Below are 23,508 nucleotides of genomic sequence, written 5' to 3' on the forward strand. Positions count from 1 at the left end.
GAGGTGCTCGGACTCGGCAAGGATCCTTTGGTACGTCCGCAGCGAAAAATCCAACGGAATGTCCGTCTTGACGCGTCGAGCCGAGGCTCCTGTGGCTGACGCATGCTTGATGATGTGCCGACGGTCGCGTTCCGTGACCTTTGACGACTCACGGCCAGTGTAGTTCTTGCCGTAGGTGCTTGGGGAGCGCAAAAAGTTCGCTATCGCGTTGCGTGAGCGGCCTAGCGCCGCTGCAGTTCGCTTGACAGACCACTGAGCTCGGTGGAAGGCAAGGACAGCACCTTGCTCGTACTCGGTTAGTGAAGATCCACGTCCCATGGCTGTCAAAGCGAAGGCAGTGATAGGTATGTCAGTGGTAGGCTTAAGTGTGGCCAAGGCGTAGACCGCAAACAGCAAAATGACGATCTTGATTCAAGTGTCCTATCCTGCTGTCACACCTCCAAATCGGTTTTCGCGGCAGAACTCAGTCATACTTCACTATTTTGACCTGAAACTAGCGCCAAACGATCGGACCAATCAAAACGATTGCTTCGGTATATTTTGTTTCATCCAAAGGGCAATTTATCGACAGCTTGACCAAAAAAACAGGGGTGTCCTATCCATGTGGCGCGCACTGTAGTCATGGCGTCAAACATCCTGTACTAGTAGTATATAGTAGACCACAAGATTTGGCTCTCGCCCTTTCACGACCCCCTTCATCCCTTTCGTCCACCCCGCCCCCGCCGCAGTTCGCATGAAGAGTGGCAATGAGTTGTTGTTCAGTCTTTCGTGCCCTAGCCTAGCTCCCCCGCAACATCGAACGTTATTTCGGCGTCTTGACGTCGAAGGGGGGCGAACACTCGAGAGAGGACACATCAGGTTGAAAATAGTTTCCACTCGTTAACGTGAATAGTTTGGCGCCACGAAAGCACGTTGGAAGGTGCCGTCCTTGTGCCGCGTCAGAGGTGATACGCCCCCAACTGGTTTCCGTTGCACCGGCCATTGCACGATGAAGCTCTTGTGCCCGTCGACTTGGGCAGTGGATCTGCTTTTTTCATGTACGCGATGGACACCCACACGAGGAAGACCAAGATGACGGCAATCGAAAAGTATGTGCACAAAATGTCGAACAAGCACCCTAACGGCATGGTTTTGGCAAAACGCGACGGGGGGACGCACAAAAGGGCATGGCACACCGTAGGGGGGACGACCGGGGAGCATGTTGCGCACGGTGGGCACGGCAAAGAGAGCGGACACAAAAATGGCGGGGCTGTCGGGGGGTCGGTGCTTCCAAATCACCGCGCAACTATGTAGTCATCCACGCCATGGGGCATGCAATGGGGTGTGTGATCCCTCGTACCTCCCAATGTACCCAACGGATATCGTTACTGACCACACACACACAAACACGAGTGCTGCGTACACATTGAACTTGCGCGACACTTCGACTGTGATGGACCTACATGGCCTCGTTTGTAAAGTTTGCCTGGTGTACGAGCAAACTTTGGGGTGGGGATGCCCTGGCCGTCGACATCAAAGTCGTCGGGGGTGGTTCGGCGAACTTTGTACCTGCGTAGGGGAGCCATGTCGGACGGACGATCGGTGCATAGAGTGCGTACCGCCAATTAAAGTCTTCGGGGGTCTTCATTTCCATCACGACGTCGATCACGTCCGGTTTCTGGCCCATGAATGGGCCTGTTCCCGTGAATGCCTCGACATCGACTGCCGTCAAGTACTTGTCAAACGGATACCACGCTGTCGAGCCCTTGATGAGAGGGATCTTTGTCGTCATCGGCGTGTTGACGTTGGTCGTGGCAGGGCTGATCACCATCGTGCCAGGGCCGACTTGGACCCGAAACGACTTGACCTTTATGTCGTGCACATGACGTTCTACACGCACCGAACCAAGTAGTACCAGTGTATCGTTGGTGGCCAAGCGGGCGGGGATGTCGCTGATGGTTGTAGCGATGGAGAGCTCTACATGGACGTCGTAAACTTGGACGCAAGGGGACATCGTGCACAGGGCGGGCGAACCGTAAGTCTCAGTACTGATGGACGACAGCACCATGTCGAGGGCGAGGGATTCATTGTCGGGGGAATACGGCTTCGACGAGTACAGGACTTGATAGCCATGAACCTTGTTTTCTACCGGAGGGGACGTCGTTGAGCCATGCGGTGCTACGAAGAAAGGGGGGACGGGCCATGTGGAAACTAGGGGGCCTACCCGATGCAGCTTGCGTGAGCGTGAACGGAATGGCAATGCCAAGGAAAAACACAACGAGACCAGCAATCGTCAAGAGCTGCAGTTGCATCCGCTTGTCCAGCTGCTCCTTGTCCTCAGCGAGTGACGACAACAGCGCTGTGGGCGAGTGAAAGCTGCCCGCGTTCGAATCAGAGGACGCGGTCATCGTCGGCAACCGCAAATTCGACTCTCAAACCACCCATGGAAGTGTGTCGAATGGCGTAGAAGCGGACGGATGTCGCGGCGCTTGCGCCACTTTTTACGGCATCCCGTAACCCCGACCACGTTCCAAACACGTCGTCGACTGAAGAGATGCGCCAGTGCAAAATCCCGTCCTTCTACCTGGGTGACAACTCATCCTGCCTGGGAATCAATCGATCGAAAGTACTGGTGTTTGCATATTACACGTGCGCGGAGCCTATAGGCTGGTTGAAATTGCGCGATGGCTTCGGGTATACGCTGCTGGCCAGGATGTATGACCAAGGCTGGGCCAGTTGATCGACGGCTCCTACCTCTTGACCATGATGATTGCCAGAGTCTTGTGCTCACTCATGCCGAGTCGGACGCAGTTGCATCGCTGTTGCCGGCGTCACCTCCAGCATCGCCGACGTCGCCAACATATGCCGTCACATCGCCGGCCACGCCAGCATCCAACGTCGCAACGGGAATCGTATCGTCATCTTGGCGGCGCCGGGGTTTCTTCTTGGGTTTGTCCGTCTTGGGCTTGCGCATATATGCAAACGCGACGAGGACCAAGAACGTAACGATCACGCCAATGCTAAAGTACGTGCAGAGGACGTCAAAGAGGCATCCGTACGGGGGCTTCCCCGGCGTTGTGTTGCGGAATGTTGGGACTGCAAACAGCGCTGACACAAAGATCACCGGGTTGTCCGGGGCGCGAGTCTTCCAAATCACGGCGCGGCTTCCAATGTACCCGATCGCAATCGTGACGGCCCAGATCCCGACGAACACAAGCGCCATGTAAATGTTGAAGTCGCGCGTGATTTCCACCGTCAGGGCCCTACGGACGTGTTTCACGATCTCGACACGTCGTTGAAATGGTCGAAAGCACTTACGTGTAGCCCGTGGACGGGTCCGAGAGAGCGCCCGCGCCTGCGACCGCGACATCGGCAAAATCCGATTCAATGGTCGGACGCACTTTGTACGTCCAACTAAAGTCGTCCGGCCACAACACGACAAAGGCAAAGTTGTCGACCGGGCTGTTGCTACCGCCGTTGAACTGGGACGTTCCAGTCACGGCTTGAATGTCGAGCTTCATGAGATACCTGCCGAGGATGATGAGGGAATTCCAGCGAGAGCATCGCGAGATCGTACTTGTCAAACGGGTACCAGGCAAGGGACCCAGTCAGGAGGGGCACTTTCGACGTCAGCGGAGCCTTGACATACGACGTGTTTTCGTTGTATACGGCGACGTTGGTCCCAGCTTGAATGCGAAACGGGGAGGTAATCTACTCGGACATGAGGGCGACGCGCCATGGCACAACGTACGCGAGTGCCTTGGGCATTCAGGACGCTCGACGGGACTTTGTTCAAGACTGCCGTCGCCGTCATCTCTGCACACAAATGGACGACCGTTGGCGCTTGTGGACGGCTCGTACAGAGAGTAGCTCCATGGATCGTACCGTAGGTTTCAGTGTTCATGCCGGAGAGCGAAATGATCAGGTTGGGGTTGGAAGGGGACCCTGTCAAGTTGTTACGGTCGAAGAAGCGGAGGGCTAGGACGAGGGACCGTCAGTTGTCGACGTGGGTGCAGAGTTGCGTGCAGTGCGTACCGTCAATCGGTTTGTTATTGCTCACGAACGGCACGAGCACCGACACGAAGAGGAAAAAGAAGATGACGAGTGGGATGGCTTGCAACTTCCACCGGCGGCGCCTCTCGATGCGTTCGATGTCGTACTCGTCGTCGCCGTCGTCGTGGTTGGTGCTTTGGGGGTTGGGCGTCGTGAGTTCAAAGAAGCGGACGTGGCGCGAGCCATTCTCGCCACCCATTTTCTGCTCGCTGTCCACAGTTGTGGTGGCTACGAGGCCAAACGCAAAGTGAAACTTTGAAAGAACGATAGGTGCGCGTAACGGCGTGGCTTCGACCCCAAGCGACAGGCACATGCACCATCCATCGCTTCGTACCACCCGGTGTCCCTGCACGCGGGGGCGGCCTCTCTCCCTGCAGCTCCGACACCCGGTTTGCCCGGGCTTGGTATGCCATATGGTCCTAGTAACACCATAGGTGGGTGTATACATCTCAAGGGTTGGTTCGGCGAACCCAGGGCATGGAGCCGTGCATTAGTCGCCACATGGAGGAGCCACGTGGTGGACAGCGTGTGACGCAGGCGACGAGACATCAACTTCCCCTACCGCTCACCCCGATCCACTGCCACCCACCACCGGCGGGACCATTTTCTTTGGCGAAGCGACGCGATGCACTTCCTACCACGTCTTTGGCGGGGAACGGAAAGCCCAAAAGTGGAAGGAAGGTGGGCAAGGACGAGAAATCTCGCGATTTCTTTGAAGAGATCTGATTGGCACGAAAACTCGACAATTTCGTCTGATTGGCTGCACCGAGAATTGAATTGGCATTGATTGCGTAAATTGTTCGGAGTTGTTTGCGTGGAATTTTCGTCTCCTTTATGGTGTCGTCATCAAATCCACAAAGGTTTGAATGGGAAAGAATTTAAATAATTTGAAGGACACTCTGTCGGTTTTGGTATATCTGGCGGGCAAGGTCGTCGTCCTCGAGGAGGGATCGGGTGGCGGGACGCATGGAAGCGTCGGTGCTTCCGACATCGAAGAAGCTATACCGTCTCGTATCTCGATGGTTGTGCAGTGATGATCGCCTTGTCTTGGCGCTGTGGCTGCCCTGGTGGACTGGGGGCGGCAATTCGTACGGAGACAATTGAAACGGAGACATCCTTTGAAACTGGTTTGGTTGGCCAGGTTGGGGCTGTGGCCACAACGACCCGGCGTCGGCTTTGCTCACGCGTGTGTGCGGCTCAACATCCGTCAGTACGACTGAGCATCGCTGTTTGATGTCTTTGAAGAACGCTTCATGCGCGGCCATGGCGTCGTCGGTCTCTGCTGGCTCAGCCTCGACGACATCCACTTCAGTGCTCGCATGGAACGACAGTCGTGGTTTGGAGCTGGTCATTAACGAGCAGTCGATGCACGCGCGGACGTTCGCCACTGCGCCGTTGGCCATCACGATCGGCCACTGCGGACAGCACGGACGGCAGTACGTCTGTCAAGGTCCGGTGACCGGCGATGACCACGGACTAATTGAGGCCGTACCTGATTGCATGCGTGGCACTGCGCTTTCAACGTAAACAAACCGAACGCCTTTTTACAGCGGCAGCACTCGCGGGGACTCGACGCATGGGTTGGCGCGTTCTTCATTCCGCGAACCGCGGCGCGACTTAGCCGCATCGACCGCAGCTTGACGTCCAACGCACTCAAGTGCTGGCACTTGGCATGGAGCGCCTTGATTGAGGCAGCATCTTTGCCATGAAATGTGCATTGAATCGTCAGACGAACGTGAAGGAACCCTGGCTTTGTCGTAGACTCCATGACGACGTAGCCGCTGCAGAAGTGGTGGCCCCGCAGAAATTCTCGGCTGGATGGATCGTCACAATTGCTCGATGACCGCCGGCACCCGTTCGCGTCCACGGAAGTGTACGCGCGAACCCATCCTCGACGTCCTTGCACAGTCGTTGCAACGGTGTACTAGGCAACTTGAATGAGCGCAAAAAGCACATGGGGAGATTCGGTTTGGGATACCGTCAGCAAACACCAGTCCCGCGGAGTCGAGAGCGGTCCCATCGGTCGGGTCAGGAGCCACTGGATTCCCAACGACGACGCTGGAGTAATGTCGAGGGTGTATACGGTGGCGGCATCGAGCACGTTTCGGTCAAAGAGCTCGGCAGTTTCGACAACTTTGCCTGTTCGGGTTGCATCACTGCGAAGGGCATGGTCCACTTCGTCGATTGTAGCTTGGATCTCGGTGACGGCGCACCACGTGTGTGAGTTTAAAGGTGCTTGTGCGTCGACGCCGCGATAGACGCGCACGCGTTGTTTTTCTGATTGCTTCTTCCATTGCACCTGACCTCCCTTGAGTCTGGAGAGGTTGACCTATCGTCCAGTCAGAGTGAGATAAATGCGCTCGGTTTTGGCAAGGACTCCCACCAACTGGTCTTTTGTCTCGAAGGCAAGGCGCTTCCATTGTGCGATCGCATCGGCAGACGGCGGCGTGACGTCGAGCGGCAGCGGGAGCTTGGGGCCGCGCATCGAAGCCGGCAAGAGACTGGCGATTGGAATGGAAATGTCGCAGGGCTGTCCATTGTCTTGAAAAGTATTTTTTGGGATTTACGGAGACAATATATCTCCCACTATATTGTATTTTAATTCATTTAAGGAACTCCTGTTGCACATGGGCTTGGCACCCAAATCCCTCCAGTGGTAGTACACTTTGTACTATTAGTACGTGCCACCTGCGAAAGGATTATCGTGGATTGTGGAGCTGGAAGTAACATCCTGGCCGCGCGCAGAGCATCTTGATGAGGCATGCTGGCGCACTATTTCTGTTCACTATTTTCTCCTCTGTCAACCGCCGGCATTGGCTGGAGTTTGCTGTTGGACGTGCAATTGCTGATGTCGACAACTTTAGCAGGTTCCACTTGGTTTAACCTTTTCAACCAACCAGTTTGGGGTAGTCCGTCAGCGTCAACTTCTTTGCCTTTGGCATGAAAACATGCCCAACATGAGCTCGGAAATCCAACGCAGGCTACACGCGGCAATCGTGCACAGAGTACGTTGAAAAATCAGGACGGTAATGTCGTGCAAAGGACGGTTGGCTTTCCTGACATCGCTACCAGACGTCCAGCCGTGGTTCTGTGATTGGTTGAATATGCGGACATCCGGATCAAGTGGTCTGACATTGGGGTTGGCGAGACTGGTGGGTTTGCACCTGACTGTGAGTGTTTCAATCTTTGGCCGCCCCTCTCCAACGCGGTTATTGCGGTCGCAGCATCCGCGTCACCTCGCTGGCGGTAACGATGGATGTATCACATTCCCGTCAAGTACTCAAGTACAATCTGTTGACCATTGCAAACGTCGACATCATATCGCGCAGCAACCAGTGGCTTCTAAACAATCTCCGCTGCAGCCAACTAACCTATGCCACCCTTGTCACCCGACTTCACTGCTTGCCCGCTAAGTCACTCTGCCATTACTGACACTCGCTTGCGAAACGAGTGGCCATGTTCGTGCATTTCGTGGGCAGTGACGGTGGAGTGAAACAACGTCGGATGGGGATGTCTTGAAGCGCTAGTGTATTTATTACGTTAGCATGCTGAGAAGCCTCCATGATTGCTGTACATTCGATTGATCAAAATGCAGTCGTCAGTATGTTGGCGCGTCATCTTGCGAAGCTATTGGCCGCGACTCGATATGCTCGTGTTTGTGGCGCTGTCGACGGAAAAATTATCGACATTCGACGTCGATCATTTTTCGACAATATATTGTTGAAAAATATTGAACACACATATAGATCCCGAATTTCCTTTTGTAATATCGTTCGAGAGGTTGGTTAACCTTTATTTCCTTGGCTTCTCGAGGCTGTAGCATTCAACTACAGACTGCCATGTACGAGAATGGCGTTAAGTGCGTCTTCGCGCAGCTCAAGGAACAATGCCGTGCGTTAGAACCATTGATAAATGAGCGTCATCAAACAATCACCTTGGTCTTGGCACCAGGTGCTGTTTGTTCAGCACCATATTTTTTCACACTTGAACGACGACTTGTTTGAGACTGATGCGATGTGCGCGACAGAAAGGTGCATACGCAGCCACGGATGCTAACGATGCCGACACCCACCAGTACAGTCAACCCTCGACGGCAAATAGTTGTTGCTACAGATCGATCCCTAGAATGTCATTCTCTACGTCCTTCTCTACGTCCCATCACTTCCTCCTTCTCGTGGTGTTTCATCAGATGCTTTCGCTCACACAACCAGGAATACCCTTCCGGTACATCGCAAGTTCATGCAAGCATCGGCGAAGCAGCCCGGCCAAAGGCGGTTGAGTTCGGTTGTCATCCGTGAAGCATCGTGGCCCAAGACAGCTGGGTTCGGCACGCATTCGACGACCACAACTCCTCTCCCTCCACCAAAAGCGAGCCAGCTTTATGAAATCCGTTGAATCATTAACATGTAAATGTAAAATTTGAATATTCCAACTATTTTCCGTCTGTGCACAAACTTGAACTGTCAGTTTCTCATGCCTGGGGGTTGTTCCGTCAAAGTGCGAAATCGTACTTCACCGGGAAGATTCTATTTCCCCATATGGTGAACTCTCGTTAGTCCGCCGTGCGTGGGGTGCCGCCGTGAGCGCCACGGCGACACCAATCTTGTTTCGCCACCGCCATGACGAAAGCCGAGGAAACGACCGTGCTTATCAACAAGCCCACCAAGCCCGAGATCCTTCAACACACGGAGCCCTACTTGAAGCGCTTGTGCTCCGTGATCACTGAGGTGCTCCCCGTGGCCCTCGTGTCGTTCGGTGGTCCCCAAGCCCACCTTGGTCTTGCTCACGAACGTTTTGTCGGTGCGTATTGTCTTGTCGTTATACTCTTACCTGTCGATCACGGCGATACTAGAACGCTTGCAATGGCTCGACGACGAACGCTACCTTGAAGTTCTTGCGTTGGGGTCGGCGTTGCCTGGTCCGACTTCGACTCAAGTCGTGTCGTCGGTTGGGCTCTTCCGAGCTGGTCTCCTCGGTGGCATCTTGGCATTTCTCGTGTGGGCGCTCCCTGCGTTTTCCGTCATGACGGTGGCTGGTCTCGGTGCTCAGCACTACCTTGGCGGTACGATGGTCGATTTCACTTTGTTGAAGCCAACCTTCACCTACAGCTGGGCTGCCCTCATGGATGGCTGGCTTGGCACCTGCTGCCACGTCCCTCGTGATCATCGCCGCCGTCAAGCTGTGGAACAAGGCATGCGGCAACGACCAAGTGAAGATGGCGATTGCCGCCATCTCTGCCTGTGTTGTGTTGGCCACCCAAAACTTGGGCACGTGGATCTTCCCCGCCCTCATGGTGGCCGGTGGAGTGACCACGTTGTTGGCACCCGTGTTTGGCTACACCAAGAGCTTCGTCAAGTCGTCCCGCGACGGCGTTGTGAACCCACTCGCTCCACGGTACCGTTCCCTCGTCGTTTTTTTGTCATCTCATGGCTGCATGCAGTGACTTTGGTATTCCTCCATGGGCCGGTGCCTTGATCATCCTTGTGTGGGCTACAGCGTTCGCCACGTTATCGTACTTCGATTCGATCGTAAGCGATGCCTTTCCCGTTGGACCTGTTCGACTCACGGATCACCATGACTAGAACCAGCTTGGCCGCAGCTACATGGGTCTCTTCTACGCGTTCTTTCGCATCGGGTCGATCATTTTCGGCGGAGGCCAAGTCATGCTGCCCATGCTTCTTAACGACATCGTCAACGCGGGGTGGGTGACCAAAGACCAGTTCTTCATTGGGTTCGCCCTGATCCAGTCGCTTCCCGGCCCTCTTTTCAACATGTCTGCGTACTTGGGTGCGGTTGCGTTGGGTGTGCCTGGCGCGTTCCTGGCGGCATTTGGCCTCTTTGGCCCTGGCATTGGTCTCTTCTTCGCGGTTTTGCCACTCTGGGAACTGGCGCGCACAAACCACCACCTCCAAGTGTTCATGGCGGGTGTCAACTCGGCCGCCATCGGTCTCGTTGTCGCTGCAATTGGCCTGTTGTGGCAACATGCTATCCATAGCCACGGCGAAGCTGCCGTGTGCTTGGCGACCGGAGCCTTGGTTGGCCTCTTCAACGTGCCTGCCCCCGTTGGCATCTTGACAGGTGGCCTCTTGGGCTATGGTCTCTTTGCACTCAACATTGCGCAATCGAACTATTGCGCGACAAACTAGTCGTAAACGAACGGCAACATCGACGACATTGTTCGTTCGAATTCACGCGTGGACAAAATTGACTTCTCGATATGTGATGCATGTTGCACAGCGAATGGCGACATGAACCAACACTTAATTGATGGAGTAGAGAGGGGGCACCATGGCCACGATCTGCGAAAAACGTCGACGATCCCCGTAAAGACCAGGACTGCGATCGGCACCTTGGCGACGTCTCGCCTACCTCACGACCGACACGCCCGATGCATCATGCAAAGGGGTTTGTATACGACATCTTCGATACGAGCGGCATGCCCACCGCAAGGCAACATTTCGCGAGCTCTGACACAAACACCACTTGGACGAAAAGTGTCGTCGGGTCGGTCGTGCGAAATGCCCCGGTTTCGTACTTAAGATAATTTAACTTGAAAATTGTAAGGGAGGATTGTGCTTCATGTTCACGTTGGGGTTCACGTGGTACGTTGTTCGAATGCACTGGCATAACGTGGTTTCGACCGACGAGCGACGACCACCGCTTCGTTCCAGTGTGCGCGATTTCTTCGAGGCGGTGCGTTGGCGACGAGCGAGTCCGAATCGTGCGAGTGTGTACACGTCCAATCGTGTCCTTTCGTCGGGAAGTGTGGCTAGTGCGCCTTGTGTGGCAATGAATCGCACTTTCACCGACACCAAGTCTATTTTAAGTACGTGTTCCTTGCTGCCGCATGCCAAACGCTGCCCGGTAGAGGATGCCCCGCAATTGAGGTGGTGGGAGGGGGAAGTTTGCCCGCTTCCAAGGATGCCCAACTGAATTATCTCGATGAACTACTAAGTCCTCACAATGCTAGCCCCTTGGGTGTGTTTGTGTCGAATCCAGAGGTCTGCGTACTGAACTAGCGAGCCACGCAACAAATCACCGAGAAGCCATGCAGGTACGAGGATGGAGTGGAGACTCGACGACCACCAGGGACGTCAACCGTCGAGGCTCGGACCGACAAAATCCCATGCTGTGGAACGAATTACGACACTTTGCTGGGGCGCTGGTCCCCTGCCTTGGGTAGTAATATCACCACCAGTCGGGCTACTTCGTCAAGACGCCCAACACACATGCAAACTAAAGCCACACCTTCACTGATTTGCCTGTGGGGGTTCGTGTGCATGCTGTGCGACTCGCATGCGTGTTATACGCGCTGGGAAGGCGTGCTATGGGGAGTCGTCAATCTTTGCTCGCACGAGACTGGCAAGCGCACCTCCCGTGTTCGCATTCCTCCAAAACTCTCGAGCCTACACACCTTGGTCCACAGATGGCAATGCGCATTGCCCTCACGAACTTGGGACAAGCTCGACGGGACAGCATCCCATTTGCCACGTGTTTGGGAAGCCGTGGACCTCATGGTTCGGCGACGATTGCAACCTTTCCCAGGACAGTGAGACATGCGACAGCCTGCTCTCGTTTCTCAGCGATGAGGGCTGCGACGCCGACCCCAACCCTCTACACGCATACACACACACATCCAATGCACCCTCAGATACCAACACCATCGACGCGCATTTTCCAATGAGCTCCAAGGTTCACCAACCACACTCGGCGTTCCAAGCGCAGGCCCTTGAGTCTCCTTGCGTCCTCGAGAGCACGTCGGCCCGAGGCAGCTGCGAGTGCGACGTGTACGACAAGCTCGACGACAGCGATGGGGCGCTCCAACCCGGTGGGGCGTACTCGCTCTTCAGTAAAGAGTCGACGGGGCTGCTGTGCCAGTACGCGGCCGTCGGGATCCTGTCCGGCATGCTGCCGTCCCTCGCGTACCCGATCTTCACGACATACCTGCGCATGGAAGGGTACCAGATCGCGTCGTACGTGCCGCTCATCAACTTGGCGTGGAGTCTCAAGGTGTTTGCCGGCATTGCGTCCGACTGCTTTCCCATCTACGGGTACAAGCGCAAGTCGTACGTGATCATCGGGTGGGCCTTGTGCTTTGTGTGCTGTGCCGTGATGGCGCTGACGCCATTCCCTGCACCACGTTATGCCAACGCGCTCAAGGGAAAGGTCTTGACAAACTTGACGGACGAAGACAAGAAATTGTACGTGAATCTCAACTCGGCCGTCGAAGGGCACCAGTTCGTGCTGTGGTCGATGGGCGCCACGATGGGGTTTGTCATGGCAATTGTCGCCGCCGACGCCGTCATGGTCGAGCACGCCCAGCGCGAGCCCCTGCACATGCGTGGCCGCATCCAGACGATGATTTACGTCATTCGCGAGCTGTTCCGCATCATTCCAAACGTGATCATTGGTGTAGGGCTCAGTGATTTTCAGTACGGCGGCACGTTTGACTTTTCGATTGCGCCAAACACAATCTACTGGATCTTGACTGCCACGAGTGCGCTCGCCATTGCCGCGAGTGTATTTTTGCTCGTCGAGAAACCATCGCCTGCCGTCCCTTTCCGCCAGTACATGCATGGACTGTGGGATCTGCTCCAGCTCCGCGTCATGTGGCAAATCTGCGCGTTCCGAGCGCTCAACTTCATGGCGCTTCAGTTCGACGCGACGCCGCGCCCGATCGTCGCCCGGGAATGGGTCAACGTCACGCCGTTGTTCCAGGCCGTGTACACCATTGGCGGCGTCACACTCAACATGCTGACCTACTTTTTCTGCGGTCGGTACGGCCTCGGGTGGAACTGGCACACAGCGATCATCATCGCGACCGTCGTGGCCGTCGTTTTGGATGCTTCGGTCATGTTTCCAGCGATTTGGGGCGCGAGTTTCGCCCGGTCCGAGCACGTGTACTTGACCGTGTACCTGGTCAACCACATCCCCAAGGCGGTGCAGTTTATCGTGGCGGCCTACAGCACGGTGGAGCTGGCTGACATGGGCAACGAAGGCGCTGTCCACGGGCTCATCACCACGATCGCTAACGTTGCGTGGCCGGTATCGGCGGTGTTGTACAAGTCGATCAATGCCGCATTCGACACGACGTCCGCAACGATGAAGAAGGACACGTCGTTTGCGCGATGGGAAGTCACGTACTGCTTCATCATTGCGTTCGCCGTCAAGATTGGATCGCTGGGGTTTTTGGTGTTGCTGCCCAAGCAAAAGGCCCATTTGCAACTGCTCAAGCGCCGCGGCCGCAGAGACTGGACCGCTGGCATCCTCACAATTGTCATCTTCACGGTCATGCTGATCTACCAGTTTGTCACAAATGCCATGAGTCTTTTCCCCACAACATACTGCTGGCGCATTGCCGGCGGGCCCGGCATCCCGCGCGGGCAGACGGAGTGTCCGGTCAAGAAGGCGTAGGCGTACGAGGTGATCGAGAAGGTGGACGTGACTGTAGTTGTAATGAAGTGGATTGTTGGCGCCTTCCCATCCAGTCCCGATGCCAGCCACGAAATGTTCGTGACGACGAGTCGAAATGAGCTGAGATGAGGCTGGATGTGGCAGCTCTGTGCACGCGTACGATGCACCAACCGCTCTTAGCATTCAAGTGCTCACACAGCAGCGTCGCCATTGTGACGTTCACGAGATGCGTTTCTGCTGGCAAGTTGTCCCTCAGTCCAAAGGACGGTATCGTTCAAAGCAACGCGCCGAGCCCAGCTGCCATGCAAGTAATCTCGGCGATGGGACTGTTCGAGCAGTCTCGTCGGTGATCTCGTGGTGTTCCTCCTTTCGTGCCTCCCTTGCTTCATCATCATGCCCGCTGCTGGAGTCGGGGCCACCCCAGTAGTTCGATTTGCGCACACTCGCACGATGGTTCCAAGTCGTTTGTCGATGGCATGCTTGAGCGGGTGGCGAGTCTGGCACCGGCGACCACGCCCCTCGTCCACACCCCTCGTTATGTTTACCGCCGTAAGCCTCGGGACAACAATGTGTGATCGGAATCAACTCAAGATGCCAATCCGTGTTGGCCGTTAACTTCCTGATCTTCAACACAAGCAAAATTGGATCTTCCCAGTCGTGATGGGGGACGTCGCGACGTTGGTGGCGCCTGTCGTCGCCGACACCCAACACCTCGCCAAAGTCAATGGCAGCGATCAAGCCCATGCATGGCATCATCTCCTGAGCGTCGTTGTAGACCTGTGGCATGCACTTGTGCGCTGGCATCGCGATGATCCTGGCTTGGTTGTTTTGCGTAGTCGTATTTTCACTCCGTTGCACGGTGATTTGGCTGTGTGCTACTCCGGAGTAACTTTTCGTGGAGACATCAGGCGGTTGGGTGACACATGCGTCGGAATTTTCTACCTGATTTGCAACGGGTCATCTCCCATGGGGTGCTGCTTCCCGTTTTCGTCCACGGCGCATGGATGACTTGTGAAGCAGTTCTGCATCCGGCTCGCATGGACTTGATCGTTGTCTCGCCCATAGCTCAACTTGTCAGTACACCTGGGAGCGGGGATCGTCGGTGAGCTGTGGGCATATGTGGCTAGTGGCTCTCTTTTGCCGAGTAGCTGCAGTCGGCGGTTGGTTCGAACCAACCGCCGCCTGCAGTTGTTTCATGCTGGCGTTACCGCTGCCCCCATTGGTCTCTTCGTCGTTGTGATCGCTCTGCTGCAGCTACAATCCCTAGCCGTTGCAAAGCGGCGGTGGGTTTCGGCCGACGGATTGACGTCCTCCCGCTTATGTGGATTCTGGGTCCTTTTGGATTCGGCCTTTTTCGCTTGGAACATTGCCCTTGTGCAGCAGTAGTACTTCGCCGCTTTCCCGCAACCATCGAGTTCAGCTTCCGCTACCACCAATTTCTTGCATTCCCTAGGATAAAACTAGTTCTACGTTACTTCCCCCTTTGCTCGTTGTTGTGTGTCGGTCGCTGCTCTGTCGGATTTTGCAGCTTCTTCCAGCTTGTGAAAGCAGCCATTCAAGACAACTTTGGAGCTGTTGTCACCGTTGGCCAGGGCAGCACACACGCGTCGACAAGGCTGTTGCAATCGACGTGCTGGAGCGTCGTGACCATTCAACCTGTCCACCGACCACCCAGCCTGAATATTCGGCCCCCCCATGTGCTTCCTCGAGATGCCGACACAAGAGCGCTCAACTCGTGGCCGTTGTATGTTCTCTCTCTCCGATGTATCGAAGGGAGTCATGTCGTCGAGCACACGCCCGTAGGTTGTTTGCGAATCTTCTATGGCAAATGGGGAGTGGCGGCGTTGTCGTAACTACTACATACTAGAGGGACCCCACGTGCACATGGTAGCCTCGTTGGGCGAACACCTGCCACGATTACTACGAATTGCTGTCACACGTATTTATCTATCTTGTATGGATTTTCTGATCTTTGGTGGATGCATGGATCTAGGTTGAGCTTGGGCTGGCTCACCTTGCATCCGACCCCGCGCGACCGTCACACTGGTGCCGCACAGTCGCGTCTCCAGCCCTTCCGTCTCGGTGCAACTGCTGCGGACATCACATGGGCCGTCCCATATCGAACGAGTCTTGTGCAAAAGCTAACGAGGATTTCTCAAGATGGTCCATCCAAGCCCACGACGAGATTTCTCGAACAAGTGCGCGCATGTACTTGGTGGGTTTGGTTGAACGTCATCCAAAAAACTCGAGCAATTGCTACGTTGTTGCCGCACTTTCTTCAGATCAGGTGTCCACGGCAGCAGCGCCAGCACGGTGACAGCACACGTGGGCCAATAGATGGGGGAACGCCTGGGTTCACGTGCGAAAGCCACGACGCAGAGTACTAACGAGGCATTTCCTCGTGACCGTGCCAGGCGTCGATGCCAACGTCAACAAATTGTGTTTGACATGCATTGCTTGAACACTATCGATGGAATCGTCGGGGGGGGGGATTCGATGGAGGGGGTAGTTGAACCCTGCCAGCGATGCTTCGTCGAATATGACGGGGATTTGTTGTCGTGGTAGACGACCTACGTCGCCCTGCATCGACTGTGAAGTGTACGCCCGGTCGCAGGTTCTTGGCTGCGTGCATTTTCTGATCTTGCGTGGTCGCCGAGAACAGCGAGCTGCACCCTCCTGGCACCACCCATCCACCGTTTGACTTCCACGTGGTTTTCTGGTACTGGCAATACAACGGTGGCCCCGGCGATCTTCGACGGAAACGGGGGACGTTTGTTTACCGAAACATGCTGTGCGTTGGAACCGCGCGTTCGAGTGTTGGAAGGGACTGGGGACGCCACAAGTGAATTCATCTCGTTTCCCCCATGACGTTCGCGCGTACGGGTGGTGCCATTGCTTCGCCCAACCCGTATGCCCCGCTCGAGTCGGCAACAGATCGAAGCGCGTCCCTCGCCGGTGTGTACTCAACGATTCCAAACCATTTTCATCCCGTTCTCCACATAGGCCAGCGCCATGCCAAACTTCGTTGGGTTGCCGCGATCGTGGCAGTATGTGGGCTTGTCTGTGTCGCCGTTGGGGTACTCGCCGTGGTGCTCTTGCAACCGGCGAACAACGGCCACAAAGATATTGTCAACAACCTCCAATCGACCCCTGGTCTCAAGGTCACGCTGCATTTCAAGCGAGCTAGTTTGCAACCGTACGGCCATGATCATGCCACGATTTTTGTCGCACCCCGGCAACCTCTTCGAGCCCGAGTTGGTGTGACCCGCTTTCTTTTTGACGCGATCATGACGATCGAGGCGTCGCCAACCCAATCGGACGTGTATACGTTGGTCGACACCAAGGGGTACTATTCCCAGGTCGTCAACGGGACCACCACCGCCGTGCATTGCATCGATCCGTCGCAGCTGCCGTCGATCTCCCAGGTTGCAACGATATCCTCGACGTCATTGTCCACATGGTCTGTATAGATGGAATCGAGCTTGGAACAGTCCCGGATCGTAGATGCCGTGGCGGGAACTGCTGACATGAGTGAAAAATGCACCGGGGGGACTCTACTGTCGCTGACGTTTGCGGGGGAAGCGTTTGTGTTTTGCAACTCTGCAGGCAACCACCTCCAGCATGCGGTCGGCCAAGACTTGAATATTTCGATCGAATACCTCTCGGACCCGTCGCAGCTTCCAGATATTCAAGTTCCAACCCCGCCAAATGCAGCCGCGCTGGATTGCGCACCGACGTCGCTCGCGATGCCGACCGACGACGCGGCAAACACCCCCCGCTCGCCCTTGCTTCGAGCGATGGAACTTGTCTTTGGAGACGACCGGGTTGTGACGATGAGCAAACCGTCCTGTGAATGCAAAGGCCCGAAGAAACCGTGTTTGTTTGTCCATGGCCTCGGCGAATCCAACGCGGGACCTGCGACGGTCTCGTTCCCCTCGTACTGGGGTGACGTGTCGTCCCCATGCTGTTTGAGCACAACCTTTGTCCACTTTGACACGACCACCCAAGGCTGGAACGACCTTTCTCTCCAGAAGCAGTTCTGCAATGCCGCTGCAGCTGCTAGCAAGACCGCACTGCCAAACGCAATTGGAAGCCTCATCTTGGTGACCCATTCCATGGGCAACATGCTTGCGTCGGGGGCACTTGCATCCAAAGTGTGTTCGTTCTCCACGAGCGTGACGTGGGTGTCCCTGGCGTCTCCCCAACAGGGTAGCCAGGCCGCGAATCTCTTGCAACAGAAATGCGCAGGCGGGGGTTGGACCAGCTGGATGCTTGCGCCGCTCACGTGGATCGGGTACTGCCCCCCGGCTCGTGCCTATTATTCCGTTCAGCACGAGTCTACAGTGAACGCCGACAAGCAAGCCGAGTTCGCTGCCGCGCAGCGCGCGAGACAGCAATTTGCGACTCACGTTGCGTGTGGAGTCAGCGGCTGGGGGCTCCATTCAAACTACTCGGTGCCACTCGCCATCGTGGATGAATGGGCTAACCACTCCAGTGACAGCGACGGCCTCGTCGACTACAACAGCTGCACGGTGGGCCTCAACAAGGACGATTTTGGCGGGACATCGAGTAAACACTACGTCGGTCCTTTGAACCATGCCGACCTCACGTTCCGCACGGGCGATGGGTGGTGGGGCGACAACCGCAAGCCCCTCAAATGGTTTCAATGTTTGTTGTAGTGCTCCTGTGTCGACGACGCTAATGCCCAGTGCATCCATGTTTCGTTTTGTGTTGTACTGCCCATTGGAGGCTGTTCCTAGCTCAGGCGCCGCCAGGCTTGCTCACAATGGGGGATGATCACCCAGCACAAAACCACCTTCAAGTTACTATTTAGAAGTGTCTAGTACTACTAGTGGGATTTCGTCCGGATGGCGCGTGAACAGGCGTTGGCGGTCTCGACCAAAACGTCGACTTCGTGGTGTCGCATGCGGTGGCGCCAAGTTTGGGTCGGGATAGCGCTCGTGGGAGTCGTGGCTCTTGGCACAGGCTGCTTTGTTGAAGGATATCATCAGTCTGCCGACCCGTACGCGGTGTTGGGGGTGTCTCGCGGAGCGTCAGAGGATCAGATCAAGCGGGCATACAAGAAACTCGCGATCAAGTATCACCCGGACAAGCACCCGCACGACAGCCAAGAAGCGGCAAAGGAGAACTTTGTCCGTGTGCAGGAAGCATACGAAACATTGACAAACAAACGCGCGTCGTCGACGTCACAAAGTCAGTATCGTTCGTACCAGCACGAGTACTCGAACCAGTACCATCACCACCACCAGCAGCATCAGTACTACCACTACACGTTTTCGTCGCAGCAACGGCCGCAGTCGTCTGGGTCAACTCCGATTTTGTACTTCTTCGTGTTCGGCATCGTCGCCATGCTCCTGTACACAAAGGTCATGGAAGTCAGGGACTCCACACCCGACAGCACTCAGCCCCCATCGCCGTCGTCGCGCCAATCCAAGGCGTCTCCAACGCCGCCAAAACCCATGAGCACGTCCTCGTTAGCACCGCTGGCAGCCACGTACGCTCCACATGTCCCAGAGCTCACGCCCGCCGTACTGCAAATCAAACGGCGGCGGGTCGTTATCTTTTGCATGCGAGCCTCGCCAACGTACTGTTCGCCGCAAGGTACGTTGCACGCACCGCATGTGGCATTCGTTTCACGATCGGATCATGCATAGCTCAATGGATCCACGCAGAGGCGGTCGCAGTCGAATTCAAGAACGACCCAGTCGTGTTTACCTGGTGCGACGTCGATCATCCACACCGCAAGGCTGCATGGACATCGTTTTTCGACACGCACTTGATCGATGCAGAGTCATGTACGTTGTTTCAACGAAAGCGCGTCGACTGACGTCGACACTGTCGTTGTAGGTGTGATTGTGGCCGTGAGCAACCAGTCCAAGTACGCGACGCTGACCAAGTCGGCCGACTTGACCTACTCCGACGTGCAAACCTGGCTCGGACGTCTTGTTGGCGGCGAAGGAGATTCGCCAAAGCAGTTGCAAGTGACCGTTCCGGTGTGATCCCGTGCTTTCGATCTGACAAAAAACAGTTGCGAGTTTGGTCATTTCGTGGCATGTCCGGTCCCAACGGCGGATGCCAAGGGATTGTGCTCGGAATTTTGCACATCTTGAGGCTTCTACACGCGTTTTCAGTCCCTGAAAAACTCTGGCTGGTGTTGCTCGTTGCCGAGCGTTCGTATGAGCGAAGAGGGTTGCGTACTCGAGTTGCGACGCGCTGGACAAAGGTCATTTGAAGGGCCACCGCACACAAGTGGCACAATTTGCATCGTACTCGCCGAGATTGTAGCTGGAAAACGCCATCGGCGTCCAAACTGGCACTTGTGAATTTCACGGCGCGAAACTTGTCGGACTGCGAGGCGCTGTGCCAACGTTGTCGCAGGTGGTGGTGCGACTGCCACCGCTTTTTGATGAGGTCCTTGTGCCACCATCATCCCAAACACCAAAACACTTTTCTTATGCTGGACAGCGTGTTCTTTGGTAAGAACGGGTGGTGCCAGAACTAGCTTTACAGAGCCAAAATCTTCTCCCACGTTTCCAACACAAAAATCTGGTGGCAGGGACGTGGGGTGTGGAGAATGGGAGCTGTAGGACCCGTTGTCGGCACTTTCTTGTGCGATTCGAGTCGGCCACGACGTCTGTGCCGACATCGATTGCGACATTTACTGAGTTAAATGGAGGATCTTCGTACAACTTCATGGCGTTGCATTTGTCAGCTTAAGGCTTCGTCAAGTTGAACTTTTCCACGAGAAGGGCTGCGATCACGGCAAGCAGGACGATGATGACTGCATAGAGGGATGCCGAATCCGCCTTGGACTCCACAACGGTTGCCACCGCATTCGACTTGTTAGCGCCACCGGCTTTGCGGGCATCGCGGCTCTTGGCGGCACCTTCCTTGCTCCACGGTTGGAGCTTGCCGCGGAATTCGTCCACTGCGTTGTATCCCTTTTGAGTCATGAGGTCCTTGAGTTCACTGGCAATGCGGTCAAAGCACTTGGGGCCCTCGATCCAGTGGCACGTGCCAACTTGGACAGCCTGCGCTCCACACATTATCATGTTGAATGAATCTTCGCCGCTTTCCACGCCGCCAACCTAACCCAACACGCAACACCCGTTGAAAACGCGCGACGCAATGATGCGCGCACCCCAATGACAGCAATGTCAGGACGAAGCAGCTCCCGCAGCTTCTTCACGTTCGCGAGAGCCGAGTACTTGACGGCAGGCCCACTCAGCCCTCCAAACCCGTTCTTCGGGCGAATCGCTGGCATTTCAGCGATGGCATCGACGACGAGCGCATTCCCCACGGTGTTGATCGACGCAACGAATTGAACGCACTTGAACTGGTTGATGATGCTGGCGGCTTTCTCAAATTGCGGGCCGTCAAAATACGGAGGCAACTTCACGCCTACCCGCGCCACGACAATCGACGTCGAGTTTTCTTTCGGTGGTGGAAAAGTGGCGTATCGAGCGACGTGGAAGACGACGCCATAGTCGCTTGCACTGCTGTGAGGACCGTCGAGAGCTGGTCAAAGTCGTACGCAATGATGGGATGGCCAATAACGTTCGGGCACGCCAAGTTGAGCTCGATGGCCTGCATGCAAGCGAAGCGATGACGTGGCAGTGTGCGAAATAGGCACGTACATGGACGCCCTTGGTGGCCGATGCTTGCTTCAACATGGCCAAGTTGTCCGCCAAGTTGTGCCCTGATAACGACACAATATACGGCTTGGACCCCGCCGCCTGGATCACTTCATCCGACAAGTAGTACCCAATGCCTTTGTTCGGCAGACCCTCTGAGTTGAGGCTTGCAACTTTGTCGTTTTGCCATGTGCGCGGCAAGTCGTTGCCCGTTTGCTCGAGAACGGTCGCGCTTTTGGCAAGGACAGCGCCTGCCGCCGAGGCTGCGATCTTGGCAAGAGCATCCGACGATCCGGTGCGAGGACCGCTCGCGTTGAAGATGCACGTATCCAAGCGAACGTTGCCGCAAAGAGTAGTCGCAAGGGACGGACTCGCCATGCTGCAGGTGGTCACACAAATGGTGCCTCACCAGCCATCTGCGTCGACATGCTCACACTAATATTCGGTTGATGGGCATCAGCTGAAACGTCCCGTTTCGAACACTTTTTCATGAAATTATACAGGAATTCCGAGGAAAATCTTTTTCCTTGTATTTTCGAAGGTGCACCCTCAATTTTTCATACAAAATACCATTAAGTTTGAGTCGACTTTAGCACAAGAAGACGAATACGTTGACTTTTCTCGACCCATGAGAATTTTTAGCGAACTGCACTGAATTGTCCTTGGAACTTTGATATTTTATTGGACGTCGTACAAACATGGGGATTTTTATCGATTCTACTACTATTCTATGAATTTTCTCGCATCATTGCATTCGCCAAAATTGAAATCATTTCGACCAATGACCGCCGAACAATCATGACCTGACTGTGGTGTCGAACAACCCTGCGAGATGGCGTCGGAGGAAGGCACGGTGACAAAGCTGTTTGCCGGCTTCCTGTGTGTGTGCTGCTGGCTCCATGGTGCCACTGTGGGTGTCGCTGTGGGGGACGCGCTGGACTTGGCTCAGTTTTTCATGCTGTCTTTGGGGGTGTGCTTCTCCATCACGGCAATCTACCCAACTTCGCGCCGCCTCGCCGCCTCGATTCTTTTTCTCGCGTGCGCGGTGTTTCTGAGCTCCCTCGTCAAGTCCCTCGTGTTCTTTCGCACACCGAATCACTCGAATGCCGTGCTTCCCGACATCGGCCACGACTTCTTGCCACCGATTCCGATCCCGCCGCAGGTTCTCCTCGTCCTCGTGTGTACCGCGACGGCAGTGTTCATCGCGTTCCACCCGTCCAAAATGATCATAATGCGTCGCTTACTTCTCATCTATGCGTCCCTCATCATGGCGCGCACCGTGTTGGCTCTCATGACGTTCCTCCCCGACTCCAACCCGACATGCCTCGCCGAGGAGAAGAGTGTCAGTGCCAAGGAAGTCGTGCAGCATTTTCTCGTGTCCCGACGAGGTATCTCGTGACCCTTAAGCCTTCTCAACATCCGCCCTCATGCACGTGTTGGCAGGGTTTGTGGAGTGGTTCGACCACCAGCGCAACACGTCGCTGCACGGGTGCCGCGACTCGATCTACTGCGGCCACTCGACGCTCCTCGTGCTCTGTGGAATGACGTGGCACACGTACTACCACCGCGTGGAAGCACCGGTGAACGTCGTCAAGTCTGTCGTGTGGATCTTTGCCATCCTAGCCATGGTGTGCGCCCAGGCCACGATACTCTCTCTCTGATCCTGTCGACGTAGGTGAGTTCGTTGGGAAGGCGCGAAACCTACACGCTGGATGTTGTTTTGTCAACGTATTTCGCCGTCACGACGTGGGCCACGTACCATCGATTGGCGAACGATGTCCTGACAGGTACTCGAACGATGGGCAGCGCCATGGATCGACGTGGGTCGCCATCATGGACCCGAGGGCATTGAATCGGTGTAGGCCATGTTTTCACGAGCGTGTGGTTAATCGACAAGATGGTCGTGTACCCTTTGGTCGAGTGGATGGAGGCGGAAGGAGGGCCGAAGACGCCGAAGGCAAACAGGAGCGTGCGGCTGTACCGACGTGATACGCAAGACCACGACGATGCGGCGGCCTCCGTGCCCCGCAAGAAGAATACGTTTCGAACAAGCGAGTATTAGCATCGATCAGTTCCTGAATGGTATTTTTTACCTTTTTATGCAATTTTATGATCAATACCAAATAAAATTGGATAAAAGAAATCAATAATAATAGCAATTATTATGGATACAGTATTTACTCCGGAGTACCTATTATTCTTTAATTGGTCTTTTTCACAATCGCTTTTATTATATTTAGTAAATCTTTTACTTCTTATCAATTTTTTGTTAATATATTCATGATATGTTTATATGTACATGGATGGCATCCGACATCTAACCGACAAATTTTGACCAGGGGATTGGACGACCGACCACAGGTAGTGCAATGATTGGATGAAATATTTTCACACAATTGGATTGGGC

General features: G+C 55.2%; 9 protein-coding genes across 11 annotated transcripts; 5 read left to right on the forward strand and 4 right to left on the reverse strand.

Annotated features, from left to right (window-relative positions):
* Nucleotides 1-938: 938 nt before the first annotated feature.
* Nucleotides 939-2,387, reverse strand: H310_05387 (hypothetical protein; the record flags this gene model as incomplete). Its single annotated transcript, XM_008870103.1, has 8 exons — nt 939-1,117; nt 1,176-1,285; nt 1,340-1,438; nt 1,483-1,548; nt 1,599-1,846; nt 1,895-1,956; nt 2,014-2,124; nt 2,204-2,387. 8 exons carry the CDS (start codon nt 2,385-2,387, stop codon nt 939-941), a joined length of 1,059 nt encoding a protein of 352 aa, XP_008868325.1.
* Nucleotides 2,388-2,585: 198 nt separating this feature from the next.
* H310_05388 lies at nt 2,586-4,345 on the reverse strand (the record flags this gene model as incomplete). Of its 2 annotated transcripts, XM_008870105.1 has the most annotated exons (7): nt 2,596-2,680; nt 2,734-3,242; nt 3,298-3,507; nt 3,557-3,690; nt 3,731-3,795; nt 3,865-3,957; nt 4,015-4,345. In XM_008870105.1, 6 exons carry the CDS (start codon nt 4,343-4,345, stop codon nt 2,771-2,773), a joined length of 1,305 nt encoding a protein of 434 aa, XP_008868327.1. In that variant the 3' UTR covers nt 2,596-2,680; nt 2,734-2,770. The 2 variants fall into 2 exon arrangements, with proteins under 2 accessions (XP_008868326.1, XP_008868327.1); XM_008870104.1 differs by having other exon boundaries at nt 2,586-3,242.
* Nucleotides 4,346-4,899: 554 nt separating this feature from the next.
* H310_05389 (hypothetical protein) lies at nt 4,900-6,532 on the reverse strand. Its single transcript, XM_008870106.1, has 4 exons — nt 6,416-6,532; nt 6,011-6,361; nt 5,525-5,956; nt 4,900-5,474 (listed from the first exon to the last, which is right to left on the reverse strand). Exons 1-4 carry the CDS (start codon nt 6,515-6,517, stop codon nt 4,911-4,913), a joined length of 1,449 nt encoding a protein of 482 aa, XP_008868328.1. The 5' UTR covers nt 6,518-6,532; the 3' UTR covers nt 4,900-4,910.
* Nucleotides 6,533-8,572: 2,040 nt separating this feature from the next.
* Nucleotides 8,573-10,376, forward strand: H310_05390 (hypothetical protein). The gene is made up of 5 exons (XM_008870107.1): nt 8,573-8,832; nt 8,885-9,094; nt 9,141-9,426; nt 9,473-9,560; nt 9,615-10,376. The coding sequence occupies exons 1-5, from the start codon at nt 8,652-8,654 to the stop codon at nt 10,176-10,178; spliced, it is 1,329 nt and encodes a 442-aa protein (XP_008868329.1). The 5' UTR covers nt 8,573-8,651; the 3' UTR covers nt 10,179-10,376.
* A 1,336-nt stretch (nt 10,377-11,712) lies between these two features.
* Nucleotides 11,713-13,446, forward strand: H310_05391 (hypothetical protein; the record flags this gene model as incomplete). The annotated part of the gene is made up of 1 exon (XM_008870108.1): nt 11,713-13,446. The coding sequence occupies one exon, from the start codon at nt 11,713-11,715 to the stop codon at nt 13,444-13,446; it is 1,734 nt and encodes a 577-aa protein (XP_008868330.1).
* A 2,864-nt stretch (nt 13,447-16,310) lies between these two features.
* Nucleotides 16,311-18,125, forward strand: H310_05392 (hypothetical protein; the record flags this gene model as incomplete). The annotated part of the gene is made up of 2 exons (XM_008870109.1): nt 16,311-16,871; nt 16,917-18,125. The coding sequence occupies 2 exons, from the start codon at nt 16,311-16,313 to the stop codon at nt 18,123-18,125; spliced, it is 1,770 nt and encodes a 589-aa protein (XP_008868331.1).
* A 186-nt stretch (nt 18,126-18,311) lies between these two features.
* Nucleotides 18,312-19,658, forward strand: H310_05393 (hypothetical protein). The gene is made up of 3 exons (XM_008870110.1): nt 18,312-19,068; nt 19,122-19,262; nt 19,315-19,658. Exons 1-3 carry the CDS (start codon nt 18,315-18,317, stop codon nt 19,464-19,466), a joined length of 1,047 nt encoding a protein of 348 aa, XP_008868332.1. The 5' UTR covers nt 18,312-18,314; the 3' UTR covers nt 19,467-19,658.
* A 522-nt stretch (nt 19,659-20,180) lies between these two features.
* On the reverse strand, nt 20,181-21,494 carry H310_05394 (hypothetical protein; the record flags this gene model as incomplete). Its single annotated transcript, XM_008870111.1, has 4 exons — nt 21,105-21,494; nt 20,892-21,054; nt 20,609-20,868; nt 20,181-20,555 (listed from the first exon to the last, which is right to left on the reverse strand). The coding sequence occupies exons 1-4, from the start codon at nt 21,477-21,479 to the stop codon at nt 20,181-20,183; spliced, it is 1,173 nt and encodes a 390-aa protein (XP_008868333.1). The 5' UTR covers nt 21,480-21,494.
* A 393-nt stretch (nt 21,495-21,887) lies between these two features.
* H310_05395 lies at nt 21,888-23,248 on the forward strand. 2 transcript variants are annotated; one of them, XM_008870112.1, is made up of 4 exons: nt 21,888-22,489; nt 22,545-22,729; nt 22,777-22,888; nt 22,964-23,248. In XM_008870112.1, the coding sequence occupies exons 1-4, from the start codon at nt 21,934-21,936 to the stop codon at nt 23,161-23,163; spliced, it is 1,053 nt and encodes a 350-aa protein (XP_008868334.1). In that variant the 5' UTR covers nt 21,888-21,933; the 3' UTR covers nt 23,164-23,248. The 2 variants fall into 2 exon arrangements, with proteins under 2 accessions (XP_008868334.1, XP_008868335.1); XM_008870113.1 differs by having other exon boundaries at nt 22,777-23,248.
* The last annotated feature ends 260 nt before the right edge of the window (nt 23,249-23,508 follow it).

The sequence above is a fragment of the Aphanomyces invadans genome (assembly GCF_000520115.1).
Source record: "Aphanomyces invadans strain NJM9701 unplaced genomic scaffold supercont1.9, whole genome shotgun sequence".
Taxonomy (NCBI): Eukaryota; Oomycota; class Saprolegniomycetes; order Saprolegniales; family Verrucalvaceae; genus Aphanomyces; species Aphanomyces invadans.